At 34.7% G+C, this 16,409-nt stretch overlaps 1 protein-coding gene across 2 annotated transcripts in view; it reads right to left on the minus strand.

The window, feature by feature from the left end:
• Nucleotides 1-151: 151 nt before the first annotated feature.
• The window catches only part of avl9 (AVL9 homolog (S. cerevisiase)), a 131,653-nt gene continuing 115,395 nt past the window's right edge, over nucleotides 152-16,409 (minus strand). For both annotated transcript variants that reach the window (XM_084435157.1, XM_084435156.1), the window contains 3 exons: nucleotides 9,001-9,054; nucleotides 7,513-7,601; nucleotides 152-790 (listed from right to left, as the gene is read on the minus strand). In XM_084435157.1, coding sequence (XP_084291283.1) covers nucleotides 678-790; nucleotides 7,513-7,601; nucleotides 9,001-9,054 — 256 coding nt within the window. In that variant the 3' untranslated portion in view covers nucleotides 152-677. The remainder of the gene's footprint in view (nucleotides 791-7,512; nucleotides 7,602-9,000; nucleotides 9,055-16,409) is intronic.

The raw sequence follows: 16,409 nt of genomic DNA on the forward strand, positions 1-16,409 counted from the left end.
GTCTGGTGTGGACCACAGCTGGGGACAGACAAATTGCTTGTCACAGGAATCTTATCACATATCTTCTGGTTAGGACAATGTAACTCCTGGGTCATTTTCATCAATAAATAAAAAAAACAGTTATATTTAAGTTATAAAAGTTATATTTGTTAAATAGCATTCACTTTATTGCATCATAGGACTGATCTAAACACGATGTAGGTCCAATTTATAGGACTCCATAGTGCCACTGTTTCTTTATTTGTGAGAAAAGTGGACAGCGACAGCTTTAAGTAACATAGGCCGATTGTGACCATAATGTTTATTTTTCATTTGCCATTAGAGATAATCAGTGTGCTATGTGTAGGAAAAATACCTATAAAACATTTGGTAACCTGATTTCAGAATAGACAGGTTTAACGATTTCCCATAACTTCCCAGGCCCCTTAACCATTAACAATCCCAAACGGAACACCTGAAAATAGTGTATTTTGTCAGAGGTAAATGCTTTTATTACAGTATTTATTACCATTAAACTACTACAATGAGTACTAAATCTAAAATCAAGCTGCTGTAATCCTCTTTTTATTTTACATTTTCTCTTTCTCTATAAAAATCTTCATTGTTATATTTCCTAACAATAGAGATGTGTGCAATGTCTGCAGTATTGTCTTCTCTTTAGAACTTAGAAGTAGAAGTCAGTCCGTAGACTGTGGAGATGCACTGACTGCTGCGGTCGGCTGAGCCAGCATGGAGAACCAGGACGACATGGCTGATTTAGCGACGGTCAAAGCTCCACCTACTGACTGACCTAAAAATAATAATAATAATAATAATAATAATAATAATACATTTAAGCCAAGCAAGAAATAATTGCAGGAGCTACAAAACATGTTGCTCATAAATAAATAAAACCATTAAACCAATAATTACTTAAAGTATGAGCCAAGACCTGTTATATAGCACATATGGAAAGCATCACATTCTAATACATTCTTATACATTCAAAATCAAACAATTTCCTTTTCCTTGTTTCAGCACCTTGCGAAAGTATTCAAATTTGTTTTTTCATTTTGTCATGTTGCAACCTTGTTAAAATGCTTTAAATCATAATTTTGTTTTTCATATCAATATACGCTCCATACCCCATAATGACAAAGCAAATACCAGATTAGTGATAACTTAGCAAATGTATTTAAAAAACAAAAATAATTACATTGCAAACTTTGGCTGGAGTTAAGCTGTGACAAATTCTATTAATTGGACATGATTTGAAAAAGACACACACGTTTAAAAGTCATGATTATGTTCTGTTATGTGGAATTTTATTTTTGACATTTTGTTTGGTTTCCTTCGGTTCCTGTTTCTCCGCTCTGTTTAGTTTCAAGCCGTTTCTCAATATGAGTTTTTGTCTGTACTGTTTTTCAGGCAAGAATGTAGTTGTTTAAAGCTCAAATCTGTGGTTAGAAAGATGGCACCTTTTTGAAAATTTGATCTGACGTTTTTGGACTTATGAGATCCAGGCGATCACCAGGCGCTCAGCGCTCATGTACCCCGCTGAGAACAGCCGTTCCTCGGCTAGTGCTTCTGACGTTTGCTGCTGGCTCCGATGTCTCTGTAGTGGTTGAACATGAGATATAATTTGTATTGTGTATATCTAACGGGTGATCTTTTGGCTCATGAATCTATCATTTGTTCCCGATCAAAAGTTTTGGCTGAGGGCAAAGAGAAGTGTCATCATTTTATATATTAAGGATATTTAACTGTACCGTTGTAGCCTACTAGAGCGCTGACTTTTTTAATTGTTTGCTTGTCTTTATTTCTTATTGTATAGCTTATACCCTTTACTCAACCTTTATAATGGCTATTATTGATCATTAAAACTGACATTTAACAAAAAGAGACAGGGTTGTGTTTAATGTTATATTTCATTTTATTACAGTGAAGATTATCAGAGTACATGTGCACATATGGCCTGAACCACATATTAATATGTTTAATATTTTTAAAATGTAAACGGAAAGAGTCAGGGTTGTGTTTTGTTATAAATAATATACATGCAGCAGTGAAGATAATCAATGTACACATTGCCTGAACCACATTTGAGTGGCTATTAATATGTTTACGATTTTTTAAATGAAAACGAAAAGAGACAGAATGGTGTTTTATTACATATTTCGTTAATTGTTGTCTAAAATATACATACTGAGATAACCAGAGTGAGCTGAGTGACGCTCTCAAGAACGCTGATGTTCCATGTTCCATAAAATAACGCAAGTATATGGCCAGTTACTCATTACTTCCTTGTTAGTGTAGCAAATTAGCTCAAGAGAACTATAAATAATTAATTATAACTAATTATAAATATTTGGATCAGTAAATATAATAAAATTGATGTAGCAGAATTAAGACCATAGTCAACTAACCTGTTCGTCCAGCGAACATGCAGTATAAATTATTGATTAATTTTAATTTCCGGCGTAAGGAAAATAACTTTCTTACTTACAGTACTACTCAGAGCATGTAGCTAAAATCTGCATGATCCAGTATATGAGCACGAACCACAAACAACTTTACATGTGACACGAACAAGACTTTATTAACTAGACTAAACACTTAGACTAATCTAACATACACACACATAAATGCATACAGTTTAACAATGGTGAGAGAGCTGAAGCAGAATACAGGAAAGCAATAAGTTATAGCACTGTTTGAAATTCAGCAGATCAACAGCCTTGAGCAAACCATCGGTTTTTAGTTCTAACACACCCTTCTTAAAAGAGGTAGGGATTATGGCAAGCCGTTTTAACTTTTATTCATTTCCAGGATATGAATTGTTGATATCAAGAATTACATTTTTGATATCAACAATTTACTTTCTTGATATCAACAATTGAATTCTTGATATCAAAATTTTTATTGTTGATATCAAAAATGTAATTGTTGATATCAAGAATTGATTTCTTACTAGTAAAAATGCAAATTACTGATATCAAGAATTCAATTGTCACTAGTTGAAATGTCTATTCTTGATATCAACAATTGAATTGCTACTAGTACAAATTTTTATTTTTGATATCTGAAAATGTTTTTCTGATATCAATATAATTTCAGATATCTAAAATGGCTTTCTTACTAGTAACAATTACATTCATGATATCAGAAATTAACATTGTCACTAGTGAAAATGGAATTATTGATATAAAAAATGACCATTGTTACTAGTAGCAATTCAATTGTTGATATCAAGAATAGACATTTCAACTAGTGACAATTGAATTCTTGATATCAAAAATAAATGTTTTTACTAGTAAGAATTGTATTTTTGATATGTGAAACTGGAATTTCAACTAGTAAGAAATCAATTCTTGATATCAACAATTCATTTTGAATGGCAGCCTATGGTGACATTTCACTAGTGAAAATACAATTACAGATATCAAGAATTATAGTTTTTACTAGTTGAAATTCAATTGTTGATATCAAGAATTATCATTTTAACTAGTGAAAATTTAATTGTGGATATCAAGAATTAGCATTGTTACTAGTGGAAATGTAATGTCTGATATCAAAAATAGCCATTGTTACTAGTAGAAATCTAATTCCTGATATCAATAACTATCATTTTAACTAGTGAAAACTGAATTGTTGATATCAAGGATTCATATCCTGGAAATTAATAAAAGTTAAAACGGCTTGCCATATAGGGATACCTAAAGCTGCAGTCCGTAACTTTTTTGGGTAAAAAATTATCCCAAACTTTTTTTTTTGAGCAAGTACATAACCAGCCAGTGTCCAAAACTATCTGCTTGCCTTAGCTCAATTCAAAACGGTAAGCTTGTAATAATGTTTTTAATTCCAGAAGTACTGGTGGATTTTCGCGGGAAATTCGAGCATGTCTTTGCATCATCACGTCACATCTGTATTCTGTACACATAAAGAAGGTGTCTCGGCTAGTAGGCTATATTGCGTGTGAGGATGTTGGAGGTGGAGATTTATAGCCTTTTCTCACAGCACTTCAATTTGATGCGGATCCAGAAAGGTTCAAACGACAACTGGAGATTCACCCTTTGTAAAATGCAAAAGACTTCGGACTTCGGAGTGGCTACAGAAAAAAAAAGAGACTGCAACCGGGCCCATGCGAAAACAAGGATAAATATCGGAAGGGCATTAAATGTAGTCATGCAATGCTGATGTTCTTGATGGATTATTTGTTAAATATAACAAATATGTGTGTCTGATCTGTCTCAGTCGCAACATTAGTTTCCATTTTTATCCATTTCCCCAGTATTTTGTTCAGTTTCTTTGTTTGCCCTGTGTTTATATAGCCCTTGGTTTGCAGTCGTGTTTTGTCGTTTCTCGCTTACGGATTATGTGGTTTTGCATTTTCCCTTTGTTTGTTCCTGAGATCTCCTGCTTTTATCTTCTTTGTGAGTGTTTTCAAACCATGCTGCCAGAAGAACTATCCAACCAAGACATAATATAAAGATAGACTTACAGGCCGCTTGCCTCCTACTCTTCGACCAAGAGATCCGTTTCCTCAAGGACAACACAAGGGATTTTTTTAGACCTGGTGTGCCTAACACACTATCCAGACTGCTCCCTCTGTGTGTTTTTTAATACCAGCTTCAACGAGCGGTCCAAGGCATGCCTGCCTAGAGAAGGTCCTTGAGGGATGTTTGCTAGATATGTAGAGTGGGTGATCCTACATAATAATCCCTTCAGCATCTGTGAGGCAGAGAAGGAAGAGCTCCGTCAGCCCCGCGCCCACCATGGACCCAGAGACAACACACAAGTCTGCAACGGACCCAACACTAGTGCCTTCTCTTTCTATGGACTCAGAGTCAGCCACCATTTCCATCCTGGAGCAAGAACCGGCAACCATTTCCGTCCCGGGGCCAGAGCCTACGTCTATCCAGTAATCAGAGCTTGTTGCCCCAGTCTATCTCAGAGCCAGGGAAGGATCATTCCTTTATTGATTTGGTCCACGGATGCAGGTCTCATTCTTGTCCCCACCCTCAAATTATCTTCTTCTCCGCTGGTCCTGCACAGCAATTTGGATGGTCTGGTTCTGCCTGGAGTCCTTCCTCCTCCTATGATCCTAGCTCCTTCGTTGGTCCAGTCTGACACCCTGGTTCTGTTCTCTCTGTCCACTTATGTGGATTTGCCTGCTCTGCTGGTGTTTCTCAGCTCCTCGACTCTGCCCTCACCGCTAACTCCCTCCAGCTCTCCGGCTCTGCCTCCGGTTTCCTCACTAACAGCTAGGCCTTGTGAGATGGTTCCCAGCGACTCCGCCTTGGCCTTCCGGTCCTGCAATCGTGTCATCTGCTTACAATTATTTTTTCCTGTACGAAACAGCTCGTTATGCTGCTTGATACTGCAAACTTGTATTTCTTACCATATTATTTTAATGTACTGTCATAATTATAAACACATTGGTTTGTAGCGCAAATAGTTTTACCGTTTACTGCACTTTGTTATTCTTCTCGTTACTTCCCTACAGCTAATGAATTGGAAGTCTCGCACATCCACAGAAAATAGCTTACTTCCACATTAAAAAATAAGGCGGATAGCCCCAGTCATGTTTTGTCATTTCTCGTTTATGGATAATATGGTTTTGCTTTTTCCCTACACTTTTTCCTGTTGTGGGTTAATAAAAATGGGTTAAGACTGCTTATTGGTACTCCTTCGTCTTCTTCGTGAGTATTTGCAAACCATGTTGACACTATACAGGTCTAACAGATGAAAATGCATATATCAGAGCAAAAACTACACCACAAGGTCAAAAGAACTGTGTCTAGAGCTCATAGACAGGAATGTGTCGAGGCAATGATCTGGGGAAGGTTACAAAAAAACATTTCCGCTGCACTGAAGAGAGCACAGTGGCTTCCATAATTCTTAATGGAAGAAGTCTGGAACAACCAGTACTCTTCCAAGAGTTGGCTGCCCAGCCAAACTGAACAATAAGGAAAGAAGGGCCTTGGAAAGAGAGGTGACCAAGAACCTGATGGTCATTCTGGCTAGGGCTGCACGATTAAAACGAAAATAAAATCCAAATAGCGATTTAGCTTAGTGCGATAATAAAATCGCGAAGGCTGCGATTTTTTTATATATGCGCGACACTCTGTTCAGAGCGGCTCGATCGCAGTAAAGGCTGCACCATCTCTGCAAGCCCTGTGAGATTAAGTCACTTACAATGTGCATTTATTTGAAAAAGGAACATGCACCAAACATCGATCCAAACTTGTGATGAGAAGCATTTACAAGCCTGTTGTCCAACAAAAGTTTTTACTCCACTCACTTTATAACATCAGTCAAGTATTTTAAATAACTTCCTTTTGTGATCTGATGTGGCTTCACAGAAAGAGGCAGAAATCATATTATTTTAACGTATTCTACAGTGATAAAGGCTATGTTGATTAGCACTGCATTATAAATATATTTTATTCTTATGAAAATACCCGGGATGGCTTGAGGAACAAAGATAAACCATATATTGACGCAATCGTATGTTTATTGTCTTCATTTCATTGTTCAATACGTCTCTATCTGCGTTTTATTCAGCTGCTGCTGCAGCAATATCTGCATGACTTTGTCCATAAAAGGGATTTCCTGAAACCTCATAAGTTTTATGACTTCAAGGGGTCTCACTTGTGGACTTACTGCATGAGGGCACCCTCCAGCTTCCAGCATGAATGAAACCGACATTACATTACATGTGTGTACTCAATAATGTTCACAATCACATCACCCTATTTTGGGTGAAAATAGGAAAAAATAGTACTCTCTAAATAAATTTATATGTGAATTTAGACATGCGAATCAATAAGTTTTTTTCTAGTGTAGAGGTTTACAGAAGTAAAAAAAAAAAAAGATTTTCTGACAAAAAATTAAGAAATTATTGTCAAAGATTTTTATAAAAATAATATACAGCATATTTATATAATTTTTTTACATCGAATTTCCCTAAATTGTGCATCCCTAATTCTGGCTGAACTCCTATATCTGGAGATGGGAGAAACTTACAGAAGGACAGTTCAGTTAAATCAGCTCAAACATGTATTTTAGTCTGGGACTTGTCAGTGGAACCGGGGGTGAATGTTCTTGAGTGGCTCAGCCATATCCTGAAGGTGAACCCAATTAAACCTAAGACCTAAAAATGGCTGTTCACTGATGGTCCCAATTAAGATGTGCAAAGTTTGGGTGCTTCAACCAAGCACTGAGTTAAGTGTTGTAATCATTTCAGTTTTTACTTTTAAATAAATTTGCAATACGTTTTCACAAATGTGTATTTTGCTTTGTCATTATGTGCTATGAAGTGCAGATTGATAAAAAAAAAAAAAAAAATTTGCATAAGGTTGCAACATGCAAAATGTGAGGGAAAAAATGCAAGGTATGAATACTTTCACAAGGCACTGTAAATGTCATGTACTACATGCACAGTGTGGCTGTTTTGTACTGCTGGAACAGACTGTATGGGAAATAAGAAAGAATTAACAAGTGAACTAATGAATCTATTGTTAATCTTACCGACAGCCTTTCCTGTTTGCACGACACTTCTGCTCGTTGACATCACAGCATTCCCAATCTTCTTCCCACGCTCGCTGTTCTGCATTGAACTGAAATAACAGGAGTGAGCCATCACAAAAACTCCCAATTTTACAATTTCTTGTACAATTCCATGATTAACCCCTTCTGAGACTGAGACTTCTGAGAAGCTGTCATACATGGGGGTGCACTCCTATACATGTACGCTCCCTACCGTCTCCCACCAGTGAACAAGTGGCGCCTGGTTGTTCTTTCACAACAAGGCACAAAATAACTTTTCAGACCCTTTAGTGTCTCTGTTCTTCTCTGGTGGAATGAGCTGCCAGCCTTCATCCAAACTGCTGAGACCACCACAACTTTCATGAAGAAACATCTCTTCCACAAGCACTTGACTAATCCACAACCATAAACAAAGCACTTACTCTAACTCCAATTAAATTATCTTCTGTTCTAGCTTTTGTATTCATCTAGCAGCTTATACTTTGAACTTGCCAACGACTACTATGAATATTGTTGCTCTTATGAAAATTGCCTGTGATGTTCCCCATTTCTAAATTGCTTTGGGGAAAAAAAGTACTGCTTAATAAATAAATACATTAGCAACTCTGGCCCTGTACACATTCAATTCACTTTTGGATTTGTTGTCTTCAAAGGTTGGGCCTTTGTACAAAAGGACATGGGTGTTGTCACAATTTAATTCAGAAGAAGAATTTCCTGAACGGTGAATAGAAAAGCCCCGTACCGGTGCACACCAACCCACTTCAAGCACAGAATATGTATGTTTACACAGAAAATACTGCAGGTTTTAGTGACAATATTTTAGTAATGTCTAGAGATGTGGTCTGAAGTGACCTTGCATCACTGAACTATTGAAAACATATGTTCCTCTGAGTCAAAGGTGTCTTGCAGTCTTTGTCAGAATTTTTTATGTATTTTATTACATTTATTGTACCTTCTACTCTCAAAAGCCTTCAAGAGCTTGCTGTAGATGCATCATGATAGACAGGGTTTGCTTTCATTTTGAACAAAAGATTCCCATTTAATATGTGACCTCTGAAAATATAAATCTGCCGCAACTTTTTCGGGAGAGATTTTAGTTTTTCTATGCATTTTCTTTTTTGTACAGTAAAATAAAATCTGTAGCTTTGCCTTTTTTGCCAAAGAATTTTGGCAGATAAATACCTCAACCAAGTTAAGAGTTTTTTCTTTCGTCATATTTAAAATATAGATTTTCCACATTTTTGATGGTTTAATCGAACTTGTAGGGTCATTAAAAACAAATATTCCCTCTGGACATCACTTTTGGGCAATACTGTATGTAGGCCCACTTTGAAAAAAAGATTTAAAGCTCAAGTGGGGAGAACACCTTTTATAAGTACTGCATATTCACTAGTAAAGTTCTACAGACATTTTAAATGGATATTAAAACTACCCTATGAAGGAGTATGTAAACAAGAGCTTAACACTTACTGTGACAAGCGGATCTTCACATCGGCCACACTGTACTGACCCTGGAATGGATGTCTATGAACAGAGAGTCAAAGTTCAATTTTTCTGTGTTATGGTAAAACATTTGTTGAAAATTATTTTTGAGATAAACATGCTTGGCCTGCCTTCGAAAGTTTTAAAAAAATGTATTGGGCAGAGTTAAAAACCTCAAAATGATTTGAAAAGTAAGCCAACTGAGCAACACGTGCTAATGATGCATAAAAGATGACAAAACTTAATACCAGAAATTGGTAAAATGGTAGTTGGTGAAAGAGGGTGCAGTTAAACATGTTTTGTAAATGAACATGAAGTCACTGAACACATTTCTAATTTATAAATGAGTAAGTTTGTAACTACAGCCGCTTTCCGACCGGAGGAACCTTTTCACAGTTCCTAGAACTATTGGCTAAAGTACCCGGATGTCGGCGTGTTCGCACCGCAGGAACTAGGAACGATTTTAGTTCTAGGAACTCCATTTGGAGGAACTAATTTAGCTCCTACTTCAGAGTAGGGTCTAAACCAGCACTATAGGAACTACTCGTGACGTTAGTGTACGCTGATGACCGAACGCACGCAAAACACCAGCACCTGCCATTTTTAAAACAGCTATATGTAAACACACATATTATAGCCTATATATTTACTCCAGAAACTAGATACAAACATGGAAAACAGTGATAGATGGGCCTCTAAACCTTTATGATGAAGAGAAAATCCAACGCAACTTTGAGGGGACCAAGTCAAACATGATTATGTATTTCTGCTCAGCTAGCAACACTGGACATCAACCACACGGCATAGGCTAATAACTTTTTTTTCATATACTGTGTACTTTCTATAACAATTCTATCTAATAACATGTTTAACAGTACTGTTAGACAGATCGCTAACTAATGAACACAGAGAATGCGAGCATTGTTTGCTCTGGCGTTCTCAGCGCCGTCAAAATAAAGGTCCTTCGCTCCGTCAAAATAAAAGTCGCCGTGCTTGCGTCACTCCCTTACCCCTCCTACCAGTTCTTATGGCCACTTGGCCAGTGCAAACGCAAACAGCAAAACCGAGTTTGGGGGAGAGTAGTTCATAGAACTGTTTAGAAGTGGACAGTTCCTATAACTCTATAACTAAGTTCCTGTAACTACTTGGTCGGAAAGCGGCTTATGTTTGTATAGTACATTCATGTCCACACATGCTCTGCTGAAGGTAGTTTACAACACAGTTCTTTAAACGTTCCTAACAATTTGTGACCTAGTGTTCTGAGTTGCTTATATAATAATGCACGTCTTCCATGTTTGAATAGTGGAGACCAGGGACTATTGTAACACAATTTGACCAATTTAGATACTCAAAATTAGCGACAGGGATGAAATCGTTATCAAACATGACCATCATCCTTTTGAGGTTACAGTAGAAGTTTGAAAAAGGGAAAATCTGGTTTAATATTTAATTTGCACTGCAGTGAATAAACAAGAATAAACCTAATGTTATGCCGGTTTATGCAATTGCTTCCTGCAGCGTTAATGACAGATCATGTCAGATAAAAGGGAAACAAAACATTCTGCAGATGATATTTAATATTGTGTCTGCTGCTTTCTTTAACAGCTTCAAGTTTAAAGCACTTTCATGTTCTATACAGTTTCGCGTTAATTTTCACGTAACCACTTACTGTGCCTATATTGAGACTTTTCTCAGCAATTCGCAGTCTTTAAATACATATAATTTGTGCTGTCATTGATGGAAAAATCTGTTTGCTTATAGTAGTACTTGTAACAGTATAGAAAGAATGCAAAGTAACCCCAGTTTGCGTGATACATATCTGCACGGTGGCGCAACTGGTAAACCAAATGCGCTGTGTGGCAGCGACCTGGGTTCGAATCCAGTCCGTTGTGGTTCCTACATTCAATGAACATATATCTGTTCCCATTGTCTTACTGATGTTCTGTGGATAAGCGAGTTACTGGTATACTGGGGGGTGTCTGTAAAAACGTCAGTAAAAAGCAAATTCTTAAGCTGTCAAGTCAATTCACCTTCATTTATATAGCGCTTTTAACAATATAGATTGTTTCAAAGCAGCTTTACAGTGATAATAGGAAACTAGAAAAAAAAGTTTGTTGAGACAAACTTTAAGTTGGCTTGAGAAAGCCGGACCAGAGAGTTTGAAGAAGTTTAAAGTAGTTTGAAGTTTAAAGTAGTTTAAAGTTTGACAGATAGATTAGTTCGAAAGAAAGAATAGTTCGAAAAAAAGAAACACATTAGTTAGAAAGGAAAAGAAAGATTAGTTTGATAGATAGATAGATTAGTTAAAAATAAAGAAAGACAGATTAGTTAGTTAGAAAGATAGATAGATTAGTTAGAAAGAAAAAAGATAGATAAGTTAGTTAGAAGGATAGATAGATTAATTAGAAAGAAAGAAAGATAGATAAGTTAGTTAGGTAGATTAGTTAGAAAGAAAGAAAGATTGTTAATTTAGTTAGAAAGATAGATAGATTAGTAAAAAATAAAGATAGATAAGTTAGTTAGAAAGATAGATAGATTAGTTAAAAAGAAAGAAAGATAGATAAGATAGTTAGAAAGATAGATAGATTAGTTAGAAAGAAAGAAAGATAAGTTAGTTAGTTATAAAGAAAGAGATAGATTAGTAAGAAAGAAAGATAAGTTAGTTAGAAAGATAGATAGATTAGTTAGAAAGAAAGAAAGATAGATAAGTTAGTTAGAAAGATAGATAGATTAGTAAGAAATAAAGAAAGATAGATAAGTTAGTTAGAAAGATAGATTAGTTAAAAATAAAGAAAGATAGATAAGATAGTTCAAAAGATAGATAGATTAGTAAGAAAGAAAGATAGATATGTTAGTTAGAAAGATAGATAGATTAGTTAAAAAGAAAGAAAGATAGATAGATAAGTTAGTTAGAAAGATAGATTAGTAAGAAAGAAAGATAGATAGATAAGTTAGTTAGAAAGATAGATTAGTTAGAAAAAGAAAGATAGATAAGTTAGTTAGAAAGATAGATAGATTAGTAAGAAAGAAAGATAGATAGATAAGTTAGTTAAAAAGATAGATAGATTAGTTAGAAAAAGAAAGATAGATAAGTTAGTTAGAAAGATAGATAGATTAGTAAGAAAGAAAGATAGATAAGTTAGTTAGAAAGATAGATAGATTAGTTAAAAAGAAAGAAAGATAGATAAGTTAGTTAGAAAGATAGATAGATTAGTAAGAAAGAAAGATAGATAGATTAGTTAGAAATAAAGAAAGATAGATTAGTTAGTTAAAGATAGATAGATTAGTTAGAAAGAAAGAAAGATAGATAAGTTAGTTAGAAAGATAGATAGATTAGTTAGAAAGAAAGAAAGATTGTTAAGTTAGAAAGATGGATAGATTAGTAAAAAATAAAGATAGATAAGTTAGTTAGAAAGAAAGATAGATAGATAGATAGATAGATAGATTAGTAAGAAATAAAGAAAGATAAGATAGAAAGATAGATTAGTTAGAAAGAAAGATAGATAAGTTAGTTAGAAAGATAGATAGATTAGTAAGAAATAAAGAAAGATAAGATAGATAGAAAGATAGATAGATTAGTTAGAAATAAAGATAGATAAGTTAGTTAGAAAGATAGATAAGTTAGTTAGAAAGATAGATAGATTAGTTAAAAAGAAAGAAAGAAAGATAGATAAGTTAGAAAGATAGATTAGTTAAAAAAGAAAGATAGATAAGTTAATTTATTTATTTAAATTAATAAATAAGTTAGTTAGAAAGATAGATAGATTAGTAAGAAATAAAGAAAGATAGGTAAGTTAGTTAGAAAGATAGATAAGTTAGTTAGAAAGATAGATAGATTAGTTAAAAAGAAAGAAAGATAGATAAGTTAGAAAGATAGATAGATTAGTTAAAAAAGAAAGATAGATAAGTTAGTTAGAAAGATAGATTAGTTAAAAAGAAAGAAAGATAGATAAGTTAGTTAGTTAGAAAGATAGATAAGTTAGTTAGAAAGAAAGATAGATTAGTTAGAACGAAAGAAAGATAGATAGATAGATAGATAGATAGATAAAGGTTTGAAGATAGATAGATAGATAGATAGATGATAGATAGATAGAAAGAAAAGGTTTGAAGATAGATAGATGGATAGATAAGGTTTGAAGATATATAGATAGATAGATAGATACGGTTTGAAGATATATAGATAGATAGATAAGGTTTGAAGATAGATAGATAGATAGATAGATAGATAGATAGATAGATAGATAGATAGATAGATAGATAGATAGATAGCTTAAAGCTTAATGGAGTATCAATGGCTTCTAGCAGTTTACATTAAACATAGTTCAAACAGACATGGACTTTTGGTCAATGAAAGTCTATGGGATTTTTATGATTTTTAATATTAATTTTTAAGAAAACCGTAACTCAAACCAGTCTGAAAAGATATACACTGTAAAAAAAAACTGTAAATTTACAGGAAACGGACTGTATTTTTTACAGAATTTTGCCGTTTTGTCATTATACAGTGAATACCTGTTATTTTACAGATATTTGTTGTAATTTAAAGGTCCACTATTAAATTTACAGGTAATTGCTTTTATTTTGGTTTTACATTAATTTGACGTTTTTTAAAGGAAATGCTCTGTAATTTTATAGGGTTATGTGTAATTTTACATAAAAAATAAGTAATATTTTACAGATTATTTCTGTGGAATTAGAAAACAAAGAAAATAAGGTATAACCGCAGAAATCAGCAGTCACTTAACATGTTTTCCTTAAAGATTATTAAGCATGTGGGGGTTAAAGTGAGTTTTAAGATTTGTACACACATTAGGCAGGCCAATTTAATTATTTATAGTCTTTTAATTTTGTCTTGCAAATAGATGTTCATTTTGATCATCATTTGTATTTGCCCTTAAATTTCATTTAGGCCTATATTATTTTATGTATTTTATGAATCTTTTTCCAAATCTGCGTTGCTGCACATTGCGTGACTTTGTGTGCGTTTCTATGTATGTGTGTGTGTGTGTGTGTGTGTGTGTGTGTGTGTGTGTGTGTGTGTGTGTGTGTGTGTGCCCGCGCGCGCGCAGATTCAAATTATCCGCCATTAGGTTTCCGTTGCTTAGTCCCGCCCACAACGGTTAGCTAGCTGCAGATCTGTCTCTGTCGTCGATCTGTGTCAAGGGCAAGCGGGAGATTTGAACTCAGTCTACGCTCGTGAAGTGGTCGTAGATTGTGATCACAGTTTTTCAAAGCTATAATCGTATTTGACAGAAGCAGCCGTGAGCAGGAGCGCTGAACAATATAGTCCGGGTGTCAGTCAGTCCGGAAATAACGCGCCCTTTTTCAGTGAGCCTGGTTCGTCACAGCAGAGCAGACCTCATTCCGACCGATCAACGGCTGAGGTAAGAGTCTCATATACTAGCTACATGTGAACGATATTTTGTATTACATTTGTGTTAAGTGGTTAGACAGTTTCCATGCTAACGTTAGCATTCTTAAATGATGTTCAGTCATAACTGGCGTCGAGGGCAAAACACTGAAAATGCAGCATGCGTCTTTCAATTATCGATCGGTGTTAAGAAAGATCAGTTGAACCCACATCTCTAGCTACTTGTTAACTTAAAGACCTAAAACAAGCTTTAGTAGACTTGTTATTCATATTAAAGTCCATTATTGTGTATAAAATCTTCGTTATGATAGTCAGTAACATAAATCTCTTAAATGGCGGGACATTTTGAAACACTGTCTGGAAGCTGAAAACTTTTCTCTTAAAAAAACATACTTTATTTTATTATAGTAAAATTGTAGTAAAAGCGTTTTTGGCTGATTTTTTACCGTTGTAATAACCACAGTTTTACTAAAAATAGGCCTACTGTGTTTCTTTTGTTTATTTCGTAATAGTTAGGCTAACGTGACTAACTTTATTAAGACCATTAAGAAATCGAAATACTGTAACTTAATACTGTAACGTACTTGTTGATAATGATACAGGAAAGCCTAGAAAAGGAAGACTAGAAGATGAATACAACATGATGAACCCCTAGGTGTAACTGATGCAGCTAGGTCACAGTAAATCATATTCATCTAACGTTAACGTTACTTTCTATAAATGTAACTTAGCTAAAATCACATGGCAGCTCAAAATATTATTATTAGCCTTTCCAGCTCAGCTTCAAGATCATAGTCAGTTGAGTTTTTGCATTGTCCCAATGGAACATATTCTGACATGTGTAAATCCAATACTGAGTTTTAAAATAACTTTAGCTTGTGTGTGTGATTTCAGGTCACGTGGAAAGCAGATGATCATGGCAAACAAGGTATGGGAAGAATTCATTAAAAAATATAAATCATAATGGTTCTGATTCCATATGATTGCACTAAAAGTATGCACAAGGTTTGGATTTGCTACAGCAAGATCACAATTGTGTTAGATTCCACCCATCTTTCTGTTTTTTTTTTAACCTGTTAACCGTTGCCAGTGCGCCCGCGCACTGAAGCGTTATTTATTTATTTAATTCAAAATTACTATCAGATTTAATGTTATACCTTGACAAACTATACATAATTAAAAAGATATAATACTCAAGTTTCAGTATTTGACCACTATTGTATTCTGAGAAACTCATAGTGACAGTTATGTCTTAATTTGTGTCAGGAGTTATGAAATGAAAAAATGAGTCGATACCTTTAATATGAATTATGCGCGTCAGCCGCTTTCATTCATAAAAAACTCCGTGCTGTCGTCATGACAGCGATACACAAAACAACGTCCCTCAGGGCTTTAGCTCAAAACTGTGCAGATTTGGAGAAATATTGATAGATTCTCATAGATTTACATCATATTTCTATAGACAGGAATAATATTTATTGAATTTATACCCAAATGCGTCGATGTAATCATTATGAGCGTTTGCATACTCTGTTAATGTGTTTTCAATTCATACCAATAGCCTGAGGGCGCCCTCGCCGCCCTGTGCACAGTATTAGAACATGAAGAAGAGCCATAATCATGTGACAATCCAGGAAGCCTCGAGCACACACACAGCTAACAACAGATCGCGCTGTAACTATGGCTGTAACATGCAGATACAGACATTTTGAAGACAATAAACATGTTTGCTATGATATTTGAGTTACCTGTGTTTTTCAATCCATGCCAGGTATTTCCATAATAATAGATTATATTTATAATGTAATGCTAATCTATATAGAATCGTTGTGCAGAACACTATCCAATAGTATATTTTCTGTCTGATTTTTTATCTGAAGCCAAATTAGATCACAGAAAATTATTTAAAATACTCGATTTGCTTTATAAAGTAAGTTTATAAGCACAAACATGGTTTTAATCTCATAAATTGTCGTGTATTGATGGTGTGCTAAGCTAACATGCTAGCTAGCCCTAGGTGCACCTG

Source organism: Rutilus rutilus (genome assembly GCF_951802725.1).
Source record: "Rutilus rutilus genome assembly, chromosome: 16".
In the NCBI taxonomy this organism is placed as follows: domain Eukaryota; kingdom Metazoa; phylum Chordata; class Actinopteri; order Cypriniformes; family Leuciscidae; genus Rutilus; species Rutilus rutilus.